Source organism: Rhinatrema bivittatum, chromosome 1, assembly GCF_901001135.1.
Source record: "Rhinatrema bivittatum chromosome 1, aRhiBiv1.1, whole genome shotgun sequence".
NCBI classification, from domain to species: Eukaryota; Metazoa; Chordata; class Amphibia; order Gymnophiona; family Rhinatrematidae; genus Rhinatrema; species Rhinatrema bivittatum.
This window is the reverse complement of record NC_042615.1, coordinates 824800054-824819077: the sequence shown is the minus strand read 5'-3', so window position 1 is coordinate 824819077 and position 19024 is coordinate 824800054. Positions and strand designations below refer to the sequence as shown.

Sequence of the window (19024 nt, the reverse complement as noted above, 5' to 3'; positions counted from 1 at the left end):
CAAATCTGCTTCACTTTTTTGAAGGAGTTAATAAACATGTGGATAAAGGTGAACTGGTAGATGTAGTATACTTGGATTTTCAGAAGGCATTTGACAAAATTTCTCATGAGAGGCTTCTAGGAAAAGTAAAACGTCATGGGATAGGTGGCGATATACTTTTGTGGATTGCAAACTGGCTAAAAGACAGGATTAAATGGATAATGTTCTCAGTGGAAGGGAGTGGGCAGTGGAGTGCCTCAGGGATCTGTATTGGGACCCTTACTTTTCAATATATTTATAAATGATCTGGAAAGAAATACAACAAGTGAGATAATCAAATTTGCAGATGATACAAAATTGTTCAGAGTAGTTAAATCACAAGCAGATTGTGATAAATTGCAGGAAGACCTTGTGAGACTGGAAAATTGGGCATCAAAATGGCAGATGAAATTTAATGTGGATAAGGACAAGGTGATGCATATAGGGAAAAATAACCCATGCTATAATTACACAATGTTGGGTTCCATATTAGGTGCTACTACCCAAGAAAGAGATCTAGGCATCATAGTGGAGAACACATTGAAATCGTCAGTTCAGTGTGCTGCGGCAGTCAAAAAAGCAAACAGAATGTTGGGAATTATTAGAAAGAGAATGGTGAATAAAACGGAAAATGTCCTAATGCCTCTATATCGCTCCATGGTGAGACCACACCTTGAATACTGTGTATAATTCTGGTCGCCGCATCTCAAAAAAGATATAATTGCGATGGAGAAGATACAAAGAAGGGCTATCAAAATGATAAGGGGAATGGAACAGCTCCCCTATGAGGAAAGACTAAAGAGGTTAGGACTTTTCAGCTTGGAGAAGAGACGACTGAGGGGGGATATGATAGAAGTGTTTAAAATCATGAGAGGTCTAGAGCGGGTAGAAGTGAATAGGTTATTTACTTTTTCAGATAATAGAAAGACTAGGGGGCACTCCATGAAGTTAGCATGGGGCACATTTAAAACTAATCAGAGAAAATTCTTTTTCACTCAACACACAATTAAACTCTGGAATTTGTTACCAGAGGATGTGGTTAGTGCAGTTAGTAAAGCTGTGTTTAAAAAAGGATTGGATAAGTTCTTGGAGGAGAAGTCCATTACCTGCTATTAAATTCACTAAGGGGTAGATTTTCAGACGAGCGCGAACAGCCTACTTTTGTTTGCGCTCCAGGCGCAAACAAAAGTACACTGGATTTTAGTAGATACGCGCGTAGTCGCGCGTATCGGCTAAAATCCTGGATCGGCGCGCGCAAGGCTATCGATTTCGTATAGCCTGCGCGCGCCGAGCCGCGCAGCTTACCCCCGTTCCCTCCTAGGCCGCTCCGAAATCGGAGCGGCCTAGAAGGGAACTTTCCTTTGCCCTCCCCTCACCTTCCCCTCCCTTCCCCTACCTAACCCACCCGCCCGGCCCTGTCTAAACCCCCATCCTACCTTTGTCGGGGGATTTACGCCTCCCGGAGGGAGGCGTAAATCCCCGCGCGCCAGCGGGCCTCCTGCGCGCCGGGCCGCGACCTGGGGGCGGGTACGGAGGGCGCGGCCACGCCCCCGGGCCGTAGCCACGCCCCCGTACCCGCCCCCAAAACGCTGCCGACACGCCCCCGCAACGCCGCGCGCTCCGGCCCCGCCCCCCGACACGCCTCCCGACACGCCCACTCCGAAAACCCCGGGACTTACGCGAGTCCCGGGGTTCTGCGCGCGCCGGTGAGCCTATGTAAAATAGGCTCACCGGCGCGCAGGGCCCTGCTCGCGTAAATCCGCCCGGTTTTGGGCGGATTTACGCGAGCAGGGCTCTGAAAATCCGCCCCTAAGAGAATAGCCACTGCCATTAGCAATGGTTACATGGAATAGACTTAGTGTTTGGGTACTTGACAGGTTCTTATGGCCTGGATTGGCCACTGTTGGAAACAGGATGCTGGGCTTGATGGACCCTTGGTCTGACCCAGTATGGCATTTTCTTATGTTCTTATAATGCTGCAGTGGAAAATATTTTTCTTTGTCATTATATACATCAAGCCGATTGGTCCCTTTGAATTTGCCAGTTTTACATTGGGTTTCTTTGATCCAATTATACTGCATAAATAAGTATAATCAAAATGGTGGATGCTTTGCTGTTATAGATGAGAAGCGGATTGTTTCAACCGAGATACAGATTATTGCTTTGCCTTTTTGCTGCTGGAGCCCCTGAGGAAGGAAATCTTCTGAAACATGAATCGTGTCAGGCAGTGCATTTCTGCATGACCTGTTTAATCGAAAAACTAAGATAAAAGTGCCTATGGTTTACATTCAGAAGCTTTCATTTTAAGTGTATATTACAAAAAAACAAGGACTTAAAAAAATAAGGATTTGAGAAACCTAAGATTAAAAAAAATTGAATGGGCAACTCATTATTCATCCCTCTTAGTGGTTTAAGAGTGAAAATTGTAAATCACAAATAAGTGAGTTACACGCTAGCCCTGAGTATATGAAATCTCTCTTTTTTTGCAGTTATATGAATTTCTTATTTTATATGTCTATTTGTAACCAGTTGAAAGTCCTTGCCATATCGTATTAAGTTATCTAATTGATGTGTTCAGCTACATTAGCATTCCCTTAAGATTCAGACTCAAGCTGAGAAACACTGGGAACACTGAGAGGAGAGGATCACCTTGCTGGTGGCTGAAAGGAATCAGTAAGTTTTTGCTTGGGACATTGTCTTTTTTAAAAGTATTGGGGCAAAGTTAACTATTTGGGGATATTATTTAGTGTGTTTGTGTGTTTGTGCCTTTAATAGTCAGAAAGGCAGTGAATAAACAAGTTAGACTGTTTGTATTTTTAGTCAGTCAATAAGGTAGCAGTAGGTAGTATGTTTATTTTTAAAAAGTCTGCAGAACTGAGTGTTCTCCAGACTTTTAAAGAGTTGAGTGTTTGTATTTAATACTAACTGAGTGCTTGTATTGAAAAAAAAAACACAAAAAAAAAAAAACAGCCCAAAAAGTAGCCAGAAGCTAGAAATAAGCTAGGAGCAGTGTATACCAAAGTAAAAAAAGTTGAATAGTTCAGCTCAGTTACTCACCTTGGAAAGGTGTTGAGGTAGTGTGATTGGGTTTGAATAGGGACCAACATTTATTTATTTATTTATTTATTTATTTAGAGATTTTTATATACCGCGGTACGTATAGATATACATCACCTCATTTGTTAATCAAGGGAGCAGTGAGTCACTCAGGCTGACTAACTGAAGTTAGACTGTTTGTATTTCCCAACCCGCTCATCCCTCGCCCACCCACCCCTAGCTCATCTCTTAATTTATAGGCAGGTGCCACTTTCACAAAAAAAAAAAAAAAAAGCATCAACAAACACTTTATTGAGAATTCGATCAGACCCCGGTAGGCCACTACCAGACACATAGTGAATTCACTAATACATTTAAAGGAAGTTAGACACATTCCTACTCCCATAGCAACCTAAAACTTAACTAGGAACTGATCAAAACTGAGATGAAGGCAGCAGTCCAGCAGCTAGAGGGGGCTTCCCAGTCTTTTGCATCGAGTGTCACATGTATGATTTTTTACCCACCGGTGAGAAGTTGTACATGTGCATGCGATGCAAAGAGCTCCTGGCTCTCAGAGAACGAGTCCGATCACTGGAGGCTAGAGTGGCAGACCTGGAGGAGCTGAGGCAGACAGAGAGGTATATAGATGAGACCTTACATAGAAACATAGAAACATAGAAATGACGGCAGAAGAAGACCAAACGGCCCATCCAGTCTGCCCAGCAAGCTTCACACATTTTTTCTCTCATACCTTCAGGGACATAGTAGTCAAGTCCCAACTTCAGACTGGCAGCCCAGGTGCTGCCTTGGAGGAAGAAGGTCTCATGATGGGAGAGCACCAACCAGGTGTAGCAGGAAAGGATCCTGTAGCAAGGACCTGCTCTCCAGGTGATGCATTATCCTTTCGCACTGAGGATATCTCCCCAAGGCCTACTGCCCAGGAGGGAAGGGTTAGGTCGGCTGTCATAGTTGGTGATTCGATTATTAGGAATGTAGATAGCTGGGTGGCTGGTGGGCGTGAGGATCGCCTGGTAACATGCCTACCTGGTGCGAAGGTAGCGACCTCTCGCGTCACCTAGATAGGATTTTAGACAGTGCTGGGGAGGAGCCAGCTGTCGTAGTACATGTGGGCAACAACGACATAGGAAAATGTGGGAGGGAGGTTCTGGAAGCGAAATTTAGGCTCTTAGGTGGAAAGCTTAAATCCAGTACCTCCAGGGTAGCATTCTCTGAAATGCTCCCTGTTCCACGCGCAGGTCACCAGAGGCAGGCAGAGCTCCGGAGTCTCAATGCGTGGATGAGACGATGGTGCAAGGAAGAGGGATTCAGTTTTGTTAGGAATTGGGGAACCTTTTGGGGAAGGGGGAGTCTCTTCCGAAGGGATGGGCTGCACCTTAACCAGGGTGGAACCAGACTGCTGGCGCTAACCTTTAAAAAGGAGATAGAGCAGCTTTTAAACTAGAACAAAGGGGAAAGCTGACAGTCACTCAGCAGCGCATGGTTCGGAGAGAAGTATCTTTAAAGGATACTAATGATGCATTAGAATTAGGGCATCCCGACAGTGAGGTTCCAATAATTAGAAAAGTAGTCCAAGTGCCTGTAACTAAAAACTCACCTGAGCTAAAAAATTCTAACTTATCCCTATCAATTAAAAAGCAGAATAAAAATACAAACAAAAAACAAACTTTGAAATGTTTGTATGCTAATGCCAGAAGTCTAAGAAGTAAGATGGGAGAATTAGAATGTATAGCAGTGAATGATGACATAGACTTAATTGGCATCTCAGAGACATGGAGGAAAGAGGATAACCAATGGGACACTGCTATACCGGGGTACAAATTATATCACAATGACAGAGAGGAGCACTCGGGAGGAGGTGTGGCACTTTATGTCCGGGATGGCATAGAGTCCAACAGGATAAACATCCTGCATGAGACTAAATGCACAATTGAATCTTTATGGGTAGAAATCCCTTGTGTGTTGGGGGAAGACTATAGTGATCGTGCATGATACAATAAAAAATAGAAGAAAGAAAGAAGGAAAGAGTAGGGATGTGAATCGTTTTTTGACGATTTAAAATATCGTCCAATATATTTTAAATCGTCAAAAATCGTTAGAGCCGCGATACAATAACAATTCCCCCGATTTATCGTCAAAAAATCGTAAATCGGGGGAAGGGGGAGGGGAAGGGGGAGGGTGGGAAAACCAGCACACTAAAACAACCCTAAAACCCACCCTGACCCTTTAAAATAAATCCCCCACCCTCCCGAACCCCCCCAAAATGCCTTAAATTACCTGGGGTCCAGAGGAAGGGTCCCGGTGTGATCTTTTACTCTCGGACCTCCGGGTGCATTGTAGAAATGGCGCCGGCGCTACCTTTGCCTTGTCATATGACAGGTCAAAGGTAGCGCCGGCGCCATTTTGTTTTTTGTCCCCCGACGTGAGGAGCGTAGGAGATCGCTCCCGGACCCCCGCTGGACCCCCAGGGACTTTTGGCCAGCTTGGGGGGCCTCCTGACCCCCACAAGACTTGCCAAAAGTCCAGCGGGGGTCCATAAATGATCAGAGAGCATTTCGCTGTATTTCCAGTTGGACATAATGTTACACTGAGGGAGAGGAATCTTTAAAGATGGATCGGCTCCTTTTAATATAACTAATGAATAAGATACCAGTGTATTAATGGCCAATATTGAAGATTTAGTGGACCAAATTTGTTGCCAAAACTTGTGAACATAAGGGCATGTGAAAAGCATGTGTTTCATAGTAGCATATTAGTCGAGCAAGTCCAGCAATTATGTGTAGGGAGAAGTCCTGCCCGGTGTAATTTCCAAGGAGTCCATATGGCCCTATGAATAACGAAAAAAGAAGTTTGTGTGATACTGGATGAAAGCTAGGTACGGATAAGAAATGGACCACACATATTCCCACATCTTATCGGAGGGAACAGTATCAATATCAGAGGACCACATGGGGTATAACTTCTTGGTTACTTGTCGCAGCGAGAGGCTTTTAATAATTTTATACAATCTAGAAGCCAGATGACTTTTAAATCCATGATCTAGATATATCATAAAAAGATAAGGTGGTTTATCAAGAAACAGTTTGGACATGCTTATATTTTGCAGAGCATTTCATAATTGCAACCAGGCATAAAATTGAGTTTGAGGGAGATCAAAACATTCTTTCAACCGAGCAAATGACAGGAGGTGGCTATCTGTCATTACAGAAGAAAGAAACTAGACACCTTTCTCTTGCCATTTAGTCCAATTGACGGAATGGTCTCTGACCCTGATCAGGGGATTGGGTCAAAGAAGGTGGGCGGAACAAATCAAATTCCCCTAAGGCTCTATGTAAGGACTGCAGTATAGAATTGGAGGCCAGCTTTGGAGAAAGGGCCATACCAGGAAACCTTTGCGTTGGGAAAGGGGAGATAAGGAATCGTTCTATATAGGCCCAACGGGGTTACTCCATGGTTGAAAAATCAGAGGTAAAGTGATGAAAGCCTTGTTGTAAAATAAATGCTTGGTGGTAAGCATAAAAATCTGGGAAATTAACCCTCCCCCCCACATGACTTTGCTCCTTTCAACTTAGATAAAGTGATTCGAGGTGCCTTATTACGCCATAAAAATGTTGTCAGTAGTCTATCAACCTGGGTAAAAAATGTCTTTAGAGAAGAAGATGGGCATCATAGATAATATATAAGTAATGTTAGATGCTAGGACCATTTTGATAGTTTCTAATTGACCCCACCAAGTAAGATGCAAGGGTGACCACTTTAAAGTAACATTGCACAGCTGTTGTAGTATGTTGGTTTCACCATGGGACAATGTTTCTGATGGATCCAGAAAGAATTTTATACCCATGTATTTTAACCCTTGTGTGACTTTTTGAACAGGGTATTGGGAGAGGTCAACCACAGATGCCAAGTAGATTAGGGGAAGAAGCTCAGTTTTATGCCAATTGATTTTATAGCCAGAAATAGAAGAATAGGTAAAAATCAGATCAAACAATTGAGAAAGAGAAGCATCAGTATTAGTGAGGAAGAACATCGTCCGCATATGCCGATAGCTTAAAAATTTCAGATCCGATAGTCACACCTTCTATGGAGGAAATTTTGTCATATAGCTAGAAGCAGTGGTTCCAAAGCCATATTTACTAAAAGTGGAGAAAGAGGGCATCCTTGACAAGTGCCTCTAAATAACTGGAAGGATTGGGATGCTTGATTGTTGATATAAAGATAGGCCTTGGGAGAATGATATAAAAACTGTATCCAAGCTATAAAGTTGGGCCCAAATCCAAACCACTGAAGAGCGGCAATTAAAAAAGGCCACTCTACGTGGTCAAAGGCCTTTTCAGTGTCAAGGGAGGTGGCGGCCACGGGTGCAGGGATGGAAAAAAGAAACTCGTGAATATGAAAAAAAAAAGGCGGGTATTGTTAGCTATAAAGCGAAGCTTAATAAAGCCTGATTTATCAGGATGGATTAATGAACACCTAACCTTGGATAGCCAGGTAGCTAAAATTTTCGTGAATATTTTATAATCCGTGTTTAGGAGGGAAATTGGTCTATAATTAGCTGGGTTCACCTCTTCTCGGCCTGGCTTTGTAATCACTACCACACAAGCATCCGTAAAAGCAGAAGAAGAAGGACAATGAGAAAGAACAGAAGAGAAATAATTATGGTAAGTGAGGAGTAAGGGTCTTCTTAAAAGCATGATAAAAATCAGTAGTAAAACCATTGGGGCCGGGTGCTTTTCCAGTGGTGAGAAAGGAGACAGCAGCGTTGATTTCTTCAGCAGTGATCGGGCTGTATAATACATGCATCTGCTCAGACGATAAGGAAGGATGAGAGATACAAGAAAATAAGTCCTGGATCGCAGCTTGTGTCTTGCTTCCAATTGATATAAAGAGGCGTAAAAATCATACAAGAATTGTAGTATGTCAGAATTATTACACTGTGGAACAATTTTTAACATAATTCATGTTGAGTTTGATTTTTCAGCTGTTTTAGACTTAAATAGGCATGCTGATTTCAAAACTGCAGTTAGTTTTCTTCTATCACGTCAAGTTTTTTTCTCTACAGCATATCTTAGGCCTGGATTTATCAAAATGCACTAAATATCGCATGCAATAGGAAAAGGGGCATGTTTTATGGTAATAGGCTGTTTATCGCAAAGTGCGCAATCTTAGCGCTTAGCATATGTATTACCACAAACTGTGATAACTCATTAAAGATGCACATTTCATCGGGACAATGATAGAACTCCAAAAGAATGCTTGGTTGTCATTCAAAAACCTTGTCAAGGACTTTCTTGGAAATACACAAGGACAGAATTATACGAAAAGTGTCCAGAAACTCTTGGAGAGCTTCAAAATGCTTTGTTGCAACATAAGCATCAAGGTGCATTTTCTGCATAGCCATCTTGCTGACTTCCCGAAAAAACTTGGTTCAGTCAGTGATGAGCAAGGTGAAGATTCCATCAAGATTTAAAAGTCATGGAGGCACTGTATCAGGGTAGATGGTATGTACATATCATGGTTGAATATTGTTGGTGTATCAGGTGAGATTGTCCACAGATTGAACTCTGCTGGAAAAGCTATAAACATACATTTTTACCTTAATATGTATGTTTGGTACCAGAACTTTACTATTGTCCACAATTTTATTACAGTAACAATATATAGCTTTTGTATGAATAAAATATCTAAATAAACAATATATTCAGGTATTTTTTTCTTTTATTTCTTTCGTATGTACATTTTGTATGATTTTTGGGGCAAAGGGAGGGCATCCTGTACCTTAAAAATTTAACGTGATAGACAAAAACTGGGGTCATTTTTGGATTCAGATGTCAAAAGTTAGTACAAAACAAGTGCCAGATCTAACTCAACGAAAATTGTGTTCCCCAGTGTTAGTTACCATCTGATTTGAGGGAGAGATGAGCTTGACAATGCGTTTCCTGTCAGTCTTCTTTTTGAGATATGAAGCTAATAATTGACCACATTTATTGTTCCTAGCGTAATATTGTGATTTAGATTGAAAGAGATTCAGCTGAACTTGAGAACTAAGGAGTTGGTTGTATTGATATCTATCCTTGTGTATAAAAAGCAAAAAAGAAGCTGTAGGAGAGTTAATATGTTCCTGCTCAAGAGAAGCTACTTTTTGCTGAAGAGCAAGCAGCTCTGCTGTTTGGGCTCTTTGGTGATGAATAGAGTAACTAATTATGTCTCCCTGAGTCATGTCTTTAAAGGCTTCCCAAAATGTCGAAGCTGAAACATCAGTGCTGATACTGAGTTGAAAATATTCAAGGATTTTGCAATTTAGCAAATCCAGAAAGTCTGGTTCTGATAGTAACAAAGAATTAAATCTCCATTGGCGGTCCACTGAAATAGGGGTGGTTAAGTTTCATTTAAGAAGAATAGCAGCATGATCCGAGGTCAAGATAGGGCAGATCTTTGCGAGATGATTTGAGGAACCAACTTGTGGGAGCTTAAAAAAGTCTATGTGTGAGTAGGAGGAATGTGAAAAGAAATAAAAGGTATAATCCTTTGCTGTAGGGTGTAATAAGCACCAAGGATCTGATAATTGTTTTGAATTTCTAACCTTGTTATAACCACCTCATCCAACGTTCCACACTTTTAACTGATTAGGTTTTGGTTTATCCACCTCTGTTTGATGTAAACTAACTTTGTTTGATGTAAACCTTCGTTTGATGTAAACCGATGTGATATGACTTGTGTCATGAACGTCGGTATAGAAAAGAATTTAAATAAATAAATAAATATAATAAATAATCCAAATTGATCCATAAGGTGTTTTAGTGTTTGGGTAGATTTGGATATTGTGAAGCAGGCCTCAGTTTTCTTATCTAGGAGGGGATCTAATGATTGAAGTCTCCACCAATAATACACTGAGAGGAATCCACAGAGAGCAGATGGGCAAACAAATTATGAAAGAAGCTTGGGGTATCAACATTTGGCATATATAAGTTAAGTATAGTATAGAGTTCTTTATGTACGGACACTTGAATGAGATTCCATCGTCCTTCAATGTCTGCAGATTGATGTAGAACAGTTGCATCAAGATGCTTGTGAAGTAAAATCGCTGTGCCTCTCTTTTTGTGTATAGCGGGGCTTGAAAAAACGTGTCCCACATATTTTTGTTGAAGCTTAAGCGCTTCAGAAAGAGGAAAGATGAGCTTCCTGGATCAGAGCTACATCAGCCTGTAGTGAATGCAGATAGGTCAGTATTTTCTTATGTTTAATTGGATGTGAGAAGCCATTGACATTTAAAGAAACAATCATAATCGAAGTAATATTGGACACCATAGTTGAAAAAAGATGGATTGAGTTGAAAGCAGGTTGACCATGAGTCTCGTATAAGCAAGTTGCACTGACAGTATTGTAATTAGGATCCGGAGTGTAGAGAAAAAAGAAAGGTCATCCATAGTACAGTGTAGAAAAATAATCAATAATAACATAATAAGTGATCATTCTCTACCACAGGCCCTTCCATTTGGAACGCCATGCCTCCGGACCTCAGACTGGAGACCTGTCTAATAACTTTTAAAAAGAAACTAAAGACATGGCTGTTCAGCCAAGCCTTCCCCACTACAAACCCCATTATCTGATCAAGAATTGTTCCATCACCCACTTATGTAAACAAAGTTTTCCATATTTCTCATGCATAGTATCTATTAACGAGGTTGGCTCCTTGCCCCCCTCTTTTGTATATAATATTTTTTTTTTTCGTTCACCCCCTCTTCTTTATTTCTTACTCCAGGTTAAGGCATCCTTGTTATAATGTAACTTTTATGCTCTTTTATCTCTTGTTGATTGGTTAATTATATTTTCTGCTTAGTTCATTGTAAACCGAGTTGATTTGATCAATCAACCCATCAAGAAAGTCGGTATATAAAAGCCTTTAATAAATAAATAAATAAATAAATAAATAAGTTATAAGACTTAGATATGAAAAACAAAAAAAAGCTAGTCGATGCCATTTCCAGGCACCAGCAACCCATGAAAAAATAAAGAGCCTCAAGGTGGACCATAGGCTTCCGGAGATTCACTCTCTCGAGTTGTTAGTTCAAAACAGTTCTTGGGGGAGGGAAAATGGAGACATAAGTAACAGAGAAAACAAGAATTTCCTTGTCTTAAAAGATGAGATCAAAAAAATCTTCTCTGTTGCTCCTTATGGCAGATGATGTCGCACCAAAAGGATAAACGTATTGCAAAATAAAGTGTGAGGGATTGAGTCCCATGTAAAACCTCGAAGCTGTAATCAAGGCATAGGAAAAAAACAGAAAGCTACTTGATTAATAAACCAGGTAATCCTAGAAGGATAACGCAGTCCGAGCTTGAGTACCCATTCAAGTGACCATATCCTGTGCCTGTTCAAGAGATTTTAAAAATTCCTCAAGGTCAACTGGATTGTGAAAAAGCTTGGATTGGTTATGGCAGGTAACCCTCATTAGTGCTGGAGAAAGCAAACCAAATTTTGCCCCAAACATTGAAGACAGGGCCTCAGTGCCTGGTTTGGATTTAAAAGTCATCCTACCCCCCACATTAATTTCATTATTAATGATAGAGCAACGCTTTTGGTGGAGTTCTGTAATGAGTTCGATAAGCAGCTTATTTTCAGATTTTTTTCCATCTTAAAAATTGTGTCATTTATGGGAAAAACATCTTAGTTTTCCTGATGTGGGTAAGAGATACTTGGATTCAACGTAAACTGTTTTTGGAGAGAAAGTAAAAAATATTAGATTTGGGTGCAGTGTTTCAGTTAAAATTTCCACATAAATGTTTGCTTAAATTTCAGGGTAATCGATATAAAGGATTTTTTTATGAAGTTTCCCAACTGGATAATCTGTTGAGTAATACAAATGCCACTTCTGGTATTAATTCTACTCCATAGGTTGATACAGGGGTCTAATAAGTTAATATTGGCTTAAGTTTCTTTTTTGTTGTTGTTTAATATCTGCCCCCTGGTGGAATGTGTTGCAGTTCTCTGATAATTTTTCTTATATAATGGTTTAATAAGAGTATCTGCTTTTTTCTGTATCCAAGGTTTTCTTGGATTGGATTGTTTTAAATTAAATAAATAAATTATATATATGTTTGTTTGTTTATTTATTTATTTTTAAAGGTTAACAGAACAAACAGGGGACAATCATGGCAGCTGCATTGAAAATCCACAACTAGAAATAGTGTTTTGGCTTTACATACCAGAGGAATACACCATTTACTCTCATCCATATGAGGATGCTATACACCCATTCTACTCTCAGGCTTCCTCCCCACACCAAATGGTATAATCTTAAACCACTTCCTAGTAAGGTTCCAAAGGTTCTCTGTTCTTAGATTACTCCTCAGTGTATCTCTTTTCACCCTCAACCCATGACACCTCATACTAGAGACTCCTTTCAATTGAAAGAGACCTGCGTCCTGTGCATTGATTTCTCAGACGTATTTGAATGTTTCTATCAGATCTCCCCTATCTCGCCTTTCCTCTAGGGTAGACATGTTTAGACGTTTATGTCTATCCCCATAGGCTTTAGAACAAAGACCACTTACCATTTTAGTAGTCAACCCTCTGGACCGACTCCATCCTGTTTCTATCCTTTTGAAGGTGCGGTCTCCAGAATTGTACACAGTATTCCAAGTAAGGTCTCATCTCTCTTTTTCTGCTCACCATTCCGCTCCCTATCCACCCAAGCGCCTTTGGACTATTAATGTTTTCAAGAGATGGGATGTAGGGTGGGAGTGGAAGCATCTCTGGGTTGTAAATTTGTCTTTTGTTTGGTTTACTAATTTATTCATATAACTGTATCCGGGTAACTTGGCACTCACCAGCCTACTAAATATGGACCTCTTAGGCTCCTAAGTATGATTGAAAATAGGTCCCTAAATTTAGGGGTTCAGCTTTTTTTTTTTTTTTTAGAATTTTGGCCTCTAGATAATATCGAATATGTCTTTCTCTCTGGAAGTGGAGTTCCAAAGAACAGGACTTGTATTAAAAGCAATTCACTTTCTGGTGTCACCATATTGCAACTCAGATAAAGGAGGAAGACAAAGTAAGACTTCTTGGGAATAAAAATGTAAGCTGCTTTCCAAATACTGAGGAAAAGTAAAAGCAGATTCAGTGATACCCACCAGTGTCTGCTCCTGAGCAGGTGACTCCAACATCACGGTTGTGACTACAGGAAAACTGCTGTGACGTCCAGGATCCACACTGGGAGAGGTGCGACTCTGACCCACTGCAGAAAACTCTCTGCAACCACACCGGACCAGAACCAGGGCCAAAAGGATTTTGTCGTGTGGTTTCAATGGCAGATCCACATCCCAACTGCTTGCACACCACAGCGGCATCTCGGGCATCCCAGTCATCATTGCACACCGTGCCCCAGGTGTCATCGTAGTAAACTTCCAGCTGCCCAGCACAGCGACTGCCTCCATTCACCAGCCGCATGTCAGAGATACCTGGGAGATAAAAGGGAAGCAGAGGGTGAGACACAATCACCTTCAGCAGCATTTCTCCTTTCTAGCAGAGCCGTACACCCTGAGCATGGGACCTCCTTACAGTGATCTCACTGAGCTGTGACTCTGTTCCAGGCCTTCCCAAGCCTGCAATGACAACCCCAGACCCAGTAAGGTATTCAGGATATTCACCATGAATATGCACATGATAAAGATGCACATACTGTCTCCTGTGTTATCTCATGCATTTTCATTGTGCACAGCCTTTTCCATTCCATTTGCAATTATAATACAGTTTCCTAAATAAAAAAGATTCAACGTGACTTTCAGCAGTATAAAAAATAAACCAGGAAACGTGAAAACATGCGATGTTACAAAACTTGCAATACATGTCACAAATTAAATAATCAAAGAATTATTCGGAGGGTAATTTACAAGCAGTCTTCATAGCACTAACGTCTGTGACTCCTTTGTTGTACATCACTTTGAAAGATTCTATTGTAAGATCTATAAAGCGATTCATAAATTTTATAAATAAATAAAATAGATTTTACATTGTGCAGGCAGACTTTACTGTGGATGCATCCATTAACTTTGAAAATCCTCATGTAACTCCCATCCCATTCTGTTGCTGGGCATGGGGGCACATGGAGAGGGTCATGGACCACGCAAGGCCCAAGACCATCCTGGAGTTTCTGCACAGGGGGAAAGAAGAGTTGCTTAACAGGTGTTCTCTGAGGACAGCAGGATGCCAGCGTTGCACTCAGTGGTCTGCGGGCTGCTCCTGGAAACCGCCATATTCACCCCTTAGCAAGACCTCTCTCATCGCTTCCTGGCACTGCACGCTCTCTTGGCATCTTCATGAGATGCCGCCAAACACCACCCGCAGGCACATTCAACAACCCACATTCACAATTCTTTCATTTGTTTTTTTTCTCTTATGTAATACTTTTCCATTATAGATCCTAAAATCCAAGTAAACAATTCACTAATTTTTCTTTAAGACAAAAATTCCTTTATACAAAAAAATGTATTAAAAGGAAAGTGGTTGTTTCATAAACTTTCAAGAGTACCATCCAGGTTACCCTCGTTCTTGTTTTTAATCATGAACAAACCACTGCCCCCTATTATTTATTTATTCATTGTTTATTCCAAAATTTTTTTTTAATTTTTTTAAAAATTCAGTATAAATTTGTCAAAATGTTTTTTTTTAATTAACAATGAATAAATAAATAATTGGGGGACCACGGTTTGTTTGTGATTAAAAACAAGAACCAGGGTAACCTGGATGGTACTCTTGAAAGTTTATGAAACAACAACTTTCCTCTTAATAAATTTGTTTGTATAAAGGAATTTTTGTCTTAAAGAAAAAATAGTGAATTGTTTACTTGGATTTTGGGATCTATAATGGAAAAGTATATATAAGAGAAAAAAAAACAAATGAAAGAATTGTGAATCTGGGCTGTTGAATGTGCCTTTGGTTTATTTACCTACATTAGCGGATCTTGGGGTTGATGCCAAGCACCACCCATCAGGAGGCCACCGCAAGCTTCCACAGTAGGATGCCACCGACACCGCCTTACCCTGCTCCGCAGCAAGAACAAGCTGGAGGCACATCTTGATGACATCATCCCCTCAGGCCTATAAAAGGCCCCTGTAGACTTTCCACCAGTGCCTCAGCAACAGGTCTCCCTACTCTTCAGTAGTGCGTGTTGCCCCAGCCTCTGTGCCTTCACTTCTTTAGTCCTCAAGTTCATCTTCCCTGCCTGCCCACCTGTTCTGCTCCTTTTTTCCTGCCCTGCCTATCCATCCCACCTTTCCCTTCAGATAGATACCTGGTATTGACCTTGGCCTGACTTCTGGTTTCTCCTGATCTGTCTTCCACTGACCTTTGCCTGCCACTGGATCCGTATCGCTTACTCCTGCTCTGACTCAGCTACTGTGACGGATCTCTCCACCTTCAGCAGAGGCTCCCACCTAAGACCTGCTGGCCCCTGCACTCAAAGGCTCATCCCACATGGAACGTAAGCTGGTAAAGACTTAGCTCCATTTGGGCTTTTGCCTCATCCAGGTATGCCCATCGACATTGTGGAAGTTGCACCTCGGTCTAAGATCCACAAATGCAACACACATGGGTGACATCATCCAATGTAGCCTGTCACAGAAAACCTATGTCAAAGATTTTCTAGAACTTTGACTGAGCCTTACTGAGCAAGCCCACGGCACGCAATATACCACGAGTCCATGCAGGGCCTCTTCAGTCTTATAATTTAGCTAAGAAATAATGAATTGTAAATCCAATTCCATAGGAAAGCAGGTAGGAATTGTGAGGACTGACATCCTACTATCCTTAGAGAACCCCTGTTATAGGTAAGCAAATCTGTTTTCTCTGAGGACAAGCAGGATGGCAGTCCGCACACATGGGTGATCCCTAGCTCAGGTGGCCTCCAACAAAAAATGGGACCAACAAAACACCAAAATAAGTGCCAATGGGCACAACAACAATATTTTGTTGGCCTTTCTTGTATGTATATACCCCAAGGGCCTAGGGAGGGGAGGGGAAAGCCTGTAACAAAAGCAGGCCCTAGGCAGGAACAGAGACAGGTTTTACACCTTAAACAAGTTCTGGAGGGCAGATTGACCAATCCTGCTGTGGCATCAGCCATTCCTATCCAAAGAGTAATGTGATGTGAATCAATAGGGAGAGCTCCATGCCACAGCCTTGCAGGTCTCCTCCAGGGGGACTGAATGCAAATGAGCCACCAAAACTGCCATGGCATGGACAGAGTGAATCTTGACATGGCCCACCACAATCAACCCTACTTGGACATAAGAGAAGGGAATGTTATCTTCTAGCCAATGGGAGATAGTTTATTTGGCAACAGCAATCTGATGCTTATTCTGATGAAAGGAAACAAAAAGCTGAGTGGACTTTCAGTTGACTTCTGTTCACTCCAGGTCAAGGCTTCTCTTGTAGTCCAAACTGGGCAGACTTGTTCACGTTGGTGAGCATGAGGCCTGGGGAAAAATGTTGGAAGAACAACTGACTGGTTAAGATGAAGTCAGGTACCACCTTAGACAGGAACTTAGGATGCGTACGCAAGACCATCCAATCGTGAAAAAGCTTAGTAACTTTCAAAAGGGCACATGATGAGTGTCAGCACATACCCAGATAAGAGGCAATTTTATAAAATGCGTACACATACAAGCATGTTATAAAATAGCCTAGGCACACATATATGTGCACCTAATTTTAAGCTTGTACATGCCCCGCAGTGTAAAGTCAGGTTTAAGCCATGTAAGTGAGAGAATTTTATAACAGGCACACTTCCACAACATGACCAATTTCACCAGTTCATCCACCAGCTAGGTCCTCTATATTCTCCTGTTTCTTTAGCTTGCACTTCCCCCAGTTAACTCAGACTAGCCTTGACATTTGATAATTAAAGCTTACACCTCATCTATAGAAGTAAAGTTACGTGGCAGTGGACTTGTGCACAGGCACACAGACACGTATGTACTTGCACGCATATCCTTTGGGCCACACCCTTCTCACATCCCACCCTTTTTTGTCCGATGAGATATGGGTGCATATAAGCACTTGAGTACACATTGGTTGCTTTATAAAAATGGGTGGACACATGCATGTGCTAGATGTGCGCTCATCTCCTGATTTCAACAATGTCCAGCTTTGAAAATTCGCCATTACGTGTAAGGCAGATAAGTCACTTAGGCCTGAAGCTCAATGACTGTGAGCCACCACCAAAATATGACCTTGCAAATCAGGTACTTCAGATCACTGGAGCACAGTGGTTCAAAGGAAGCTTTCATCAGCTGGAACAAAACCATGTTGAGGTCCCATGACACAGAAGGATGTCTGATGGGAGGCTTCAGATGAAATAGACCCCGTATAAAATGTACAACTAAAGGCTGTACAGAGATGGGCTTACCTTCTACATAGTGCAATTGGTGTGTATCACACTAAGGTGTACCCTGACCAAGTTGGTCTTAAGACCAGCTTCAGAGAGATATAAAAGATAGTCAAGCAGTTTATGTGTGGACTGTGGAGCAGGAGAATGAATCTAGAACTTCATGCTCATAGCACACAGCAAACCTCCTTCACTTCAGTCCATAGGAATTCCTAGTGGAAAGCTTTCTGGAAGCCAAGAGAATATGAGACTCATTCTTTGAAAAGTCATGGTTGTAGAATCAGCCTCTCAGCATCCAAGTGGTGAGTGAGAGGGACTGGAGGTGGGAATGGCACAACCTGCCTTGAGCCTGAATGATGAATCAGGGGATACCCCCAGTCTGACTGGTTCCTGAATGGACATCTCCTGCTGTAGTGGAAACCAGATCTGTTTCGGCCAATGGGGGGGCTATGAGAATTACGGTTCCCCATCTTCCCTGACCTTCAGCAAAGGCTTTGCTACCAGTGGAACTGGAGAATACATGTACAGAAGTCCCTAGTCCCAGTGAAGGGTGAGAGCATCCGAGGCTGTGCACTCTCTACTAGGGATGTGAATCGTTTTAGGACGATTAAAATTATCGTCCGATAATTTTAATATCGTCTTAAACCGTTATGGAACACAATACAATAGAGATTCTAACGATTTATCGTTATAAATCGTTAGAATCGTGAGCCGGCACACTAAAAACCCCCAAAAACCCACCCCCGACCCTTTAAATTAAATCCCCCACCCTCCCGAACCCCCCCCAAATGAGTTAAATAACCTGCGGGTCCAGCGGCGGTCCGGAACGGCAGCGGTCCGGAACGGGCTCCTGCTCCTCAATCTTGTTGTCTTCAGCCGGCGCCATTTTCCAAAATGGCGGCGAAAAATGGCGGCGGCCATAGACGAACACGATTGGACGGCAGGAGGTCCTTCCGGACCCCCGCTGGACTTTTGGCAAGTCTCGTGGGGGTCAGGAGGCCCCCCACAAGCTGGCCAAAAGTTCCTGGAGGTCCAGCGGGGTCAGGGAGCGATTTCCCGCCGCGAATCGTTTTCGTACGGAAAATGGCGCCGGCAGGAGATCGACTGCAGGAGGTTGTTCAGCGAGGCGCCGGAACCCTCGCTGAACGACCTCCTGCAGTCGATCTCCTGCCGGTGCCATTTTCCGTACGAAAACGATTCGCGGCGGGAAATCGCTCCCTGACCCCCGCTGGACCTCCAGGAACTTTTGGCCAGCTTGTGGGGGGCCTCCTGACCCCCACGAGACTTGCCAAAAGTCCAGCGGGGGTCCGGAAGGACCTCCTGCCATCCAATCGTGTTCGTCTATGGCCGCCGCCATTTTTCACCGCCATTTTGGAAAATGGCGCCGGCTGAAGACAACAAGATTGAGGAGCAGGAGCCCGTTCCGGACCGCTGCCGTTCCGGACCGCCGCTGGACCCGCAGGTTATTTAAGTCATTTGGGGGGGGTTCGGGAGGGTGGGGGATTTAATTTAAAGGGTCGGGGGTGGGTTTTAGGGGGTTTTAATGTGCCGGTTTTGCGATTTTT

The 19024-nt window shown here is 42.3% G+C and overlaps 1 protein-coding gene across 1 annotated transcript in view; it reads right to left on the bottom strand.

Moving 5' to 3' along the window:
• LOC115079084 (scavenger receptor cysteine-rich type 1 protein M130-like) overlaps positions 1–19024 on the bottom strand; it is a 257001-nt gene that overhangs the window by 67279 nt on the left and 170698 nt on the right. The window contains exon 5 of the mRNA XM_029582122.1: positions 13207–13533. Coding sequence (XP_029437982.1) covers positions 13207–13533 — 327 coding nt within the window. The remainder of the gene's footprint in view (positions 1–13206; positions 13534–19024) is intronic.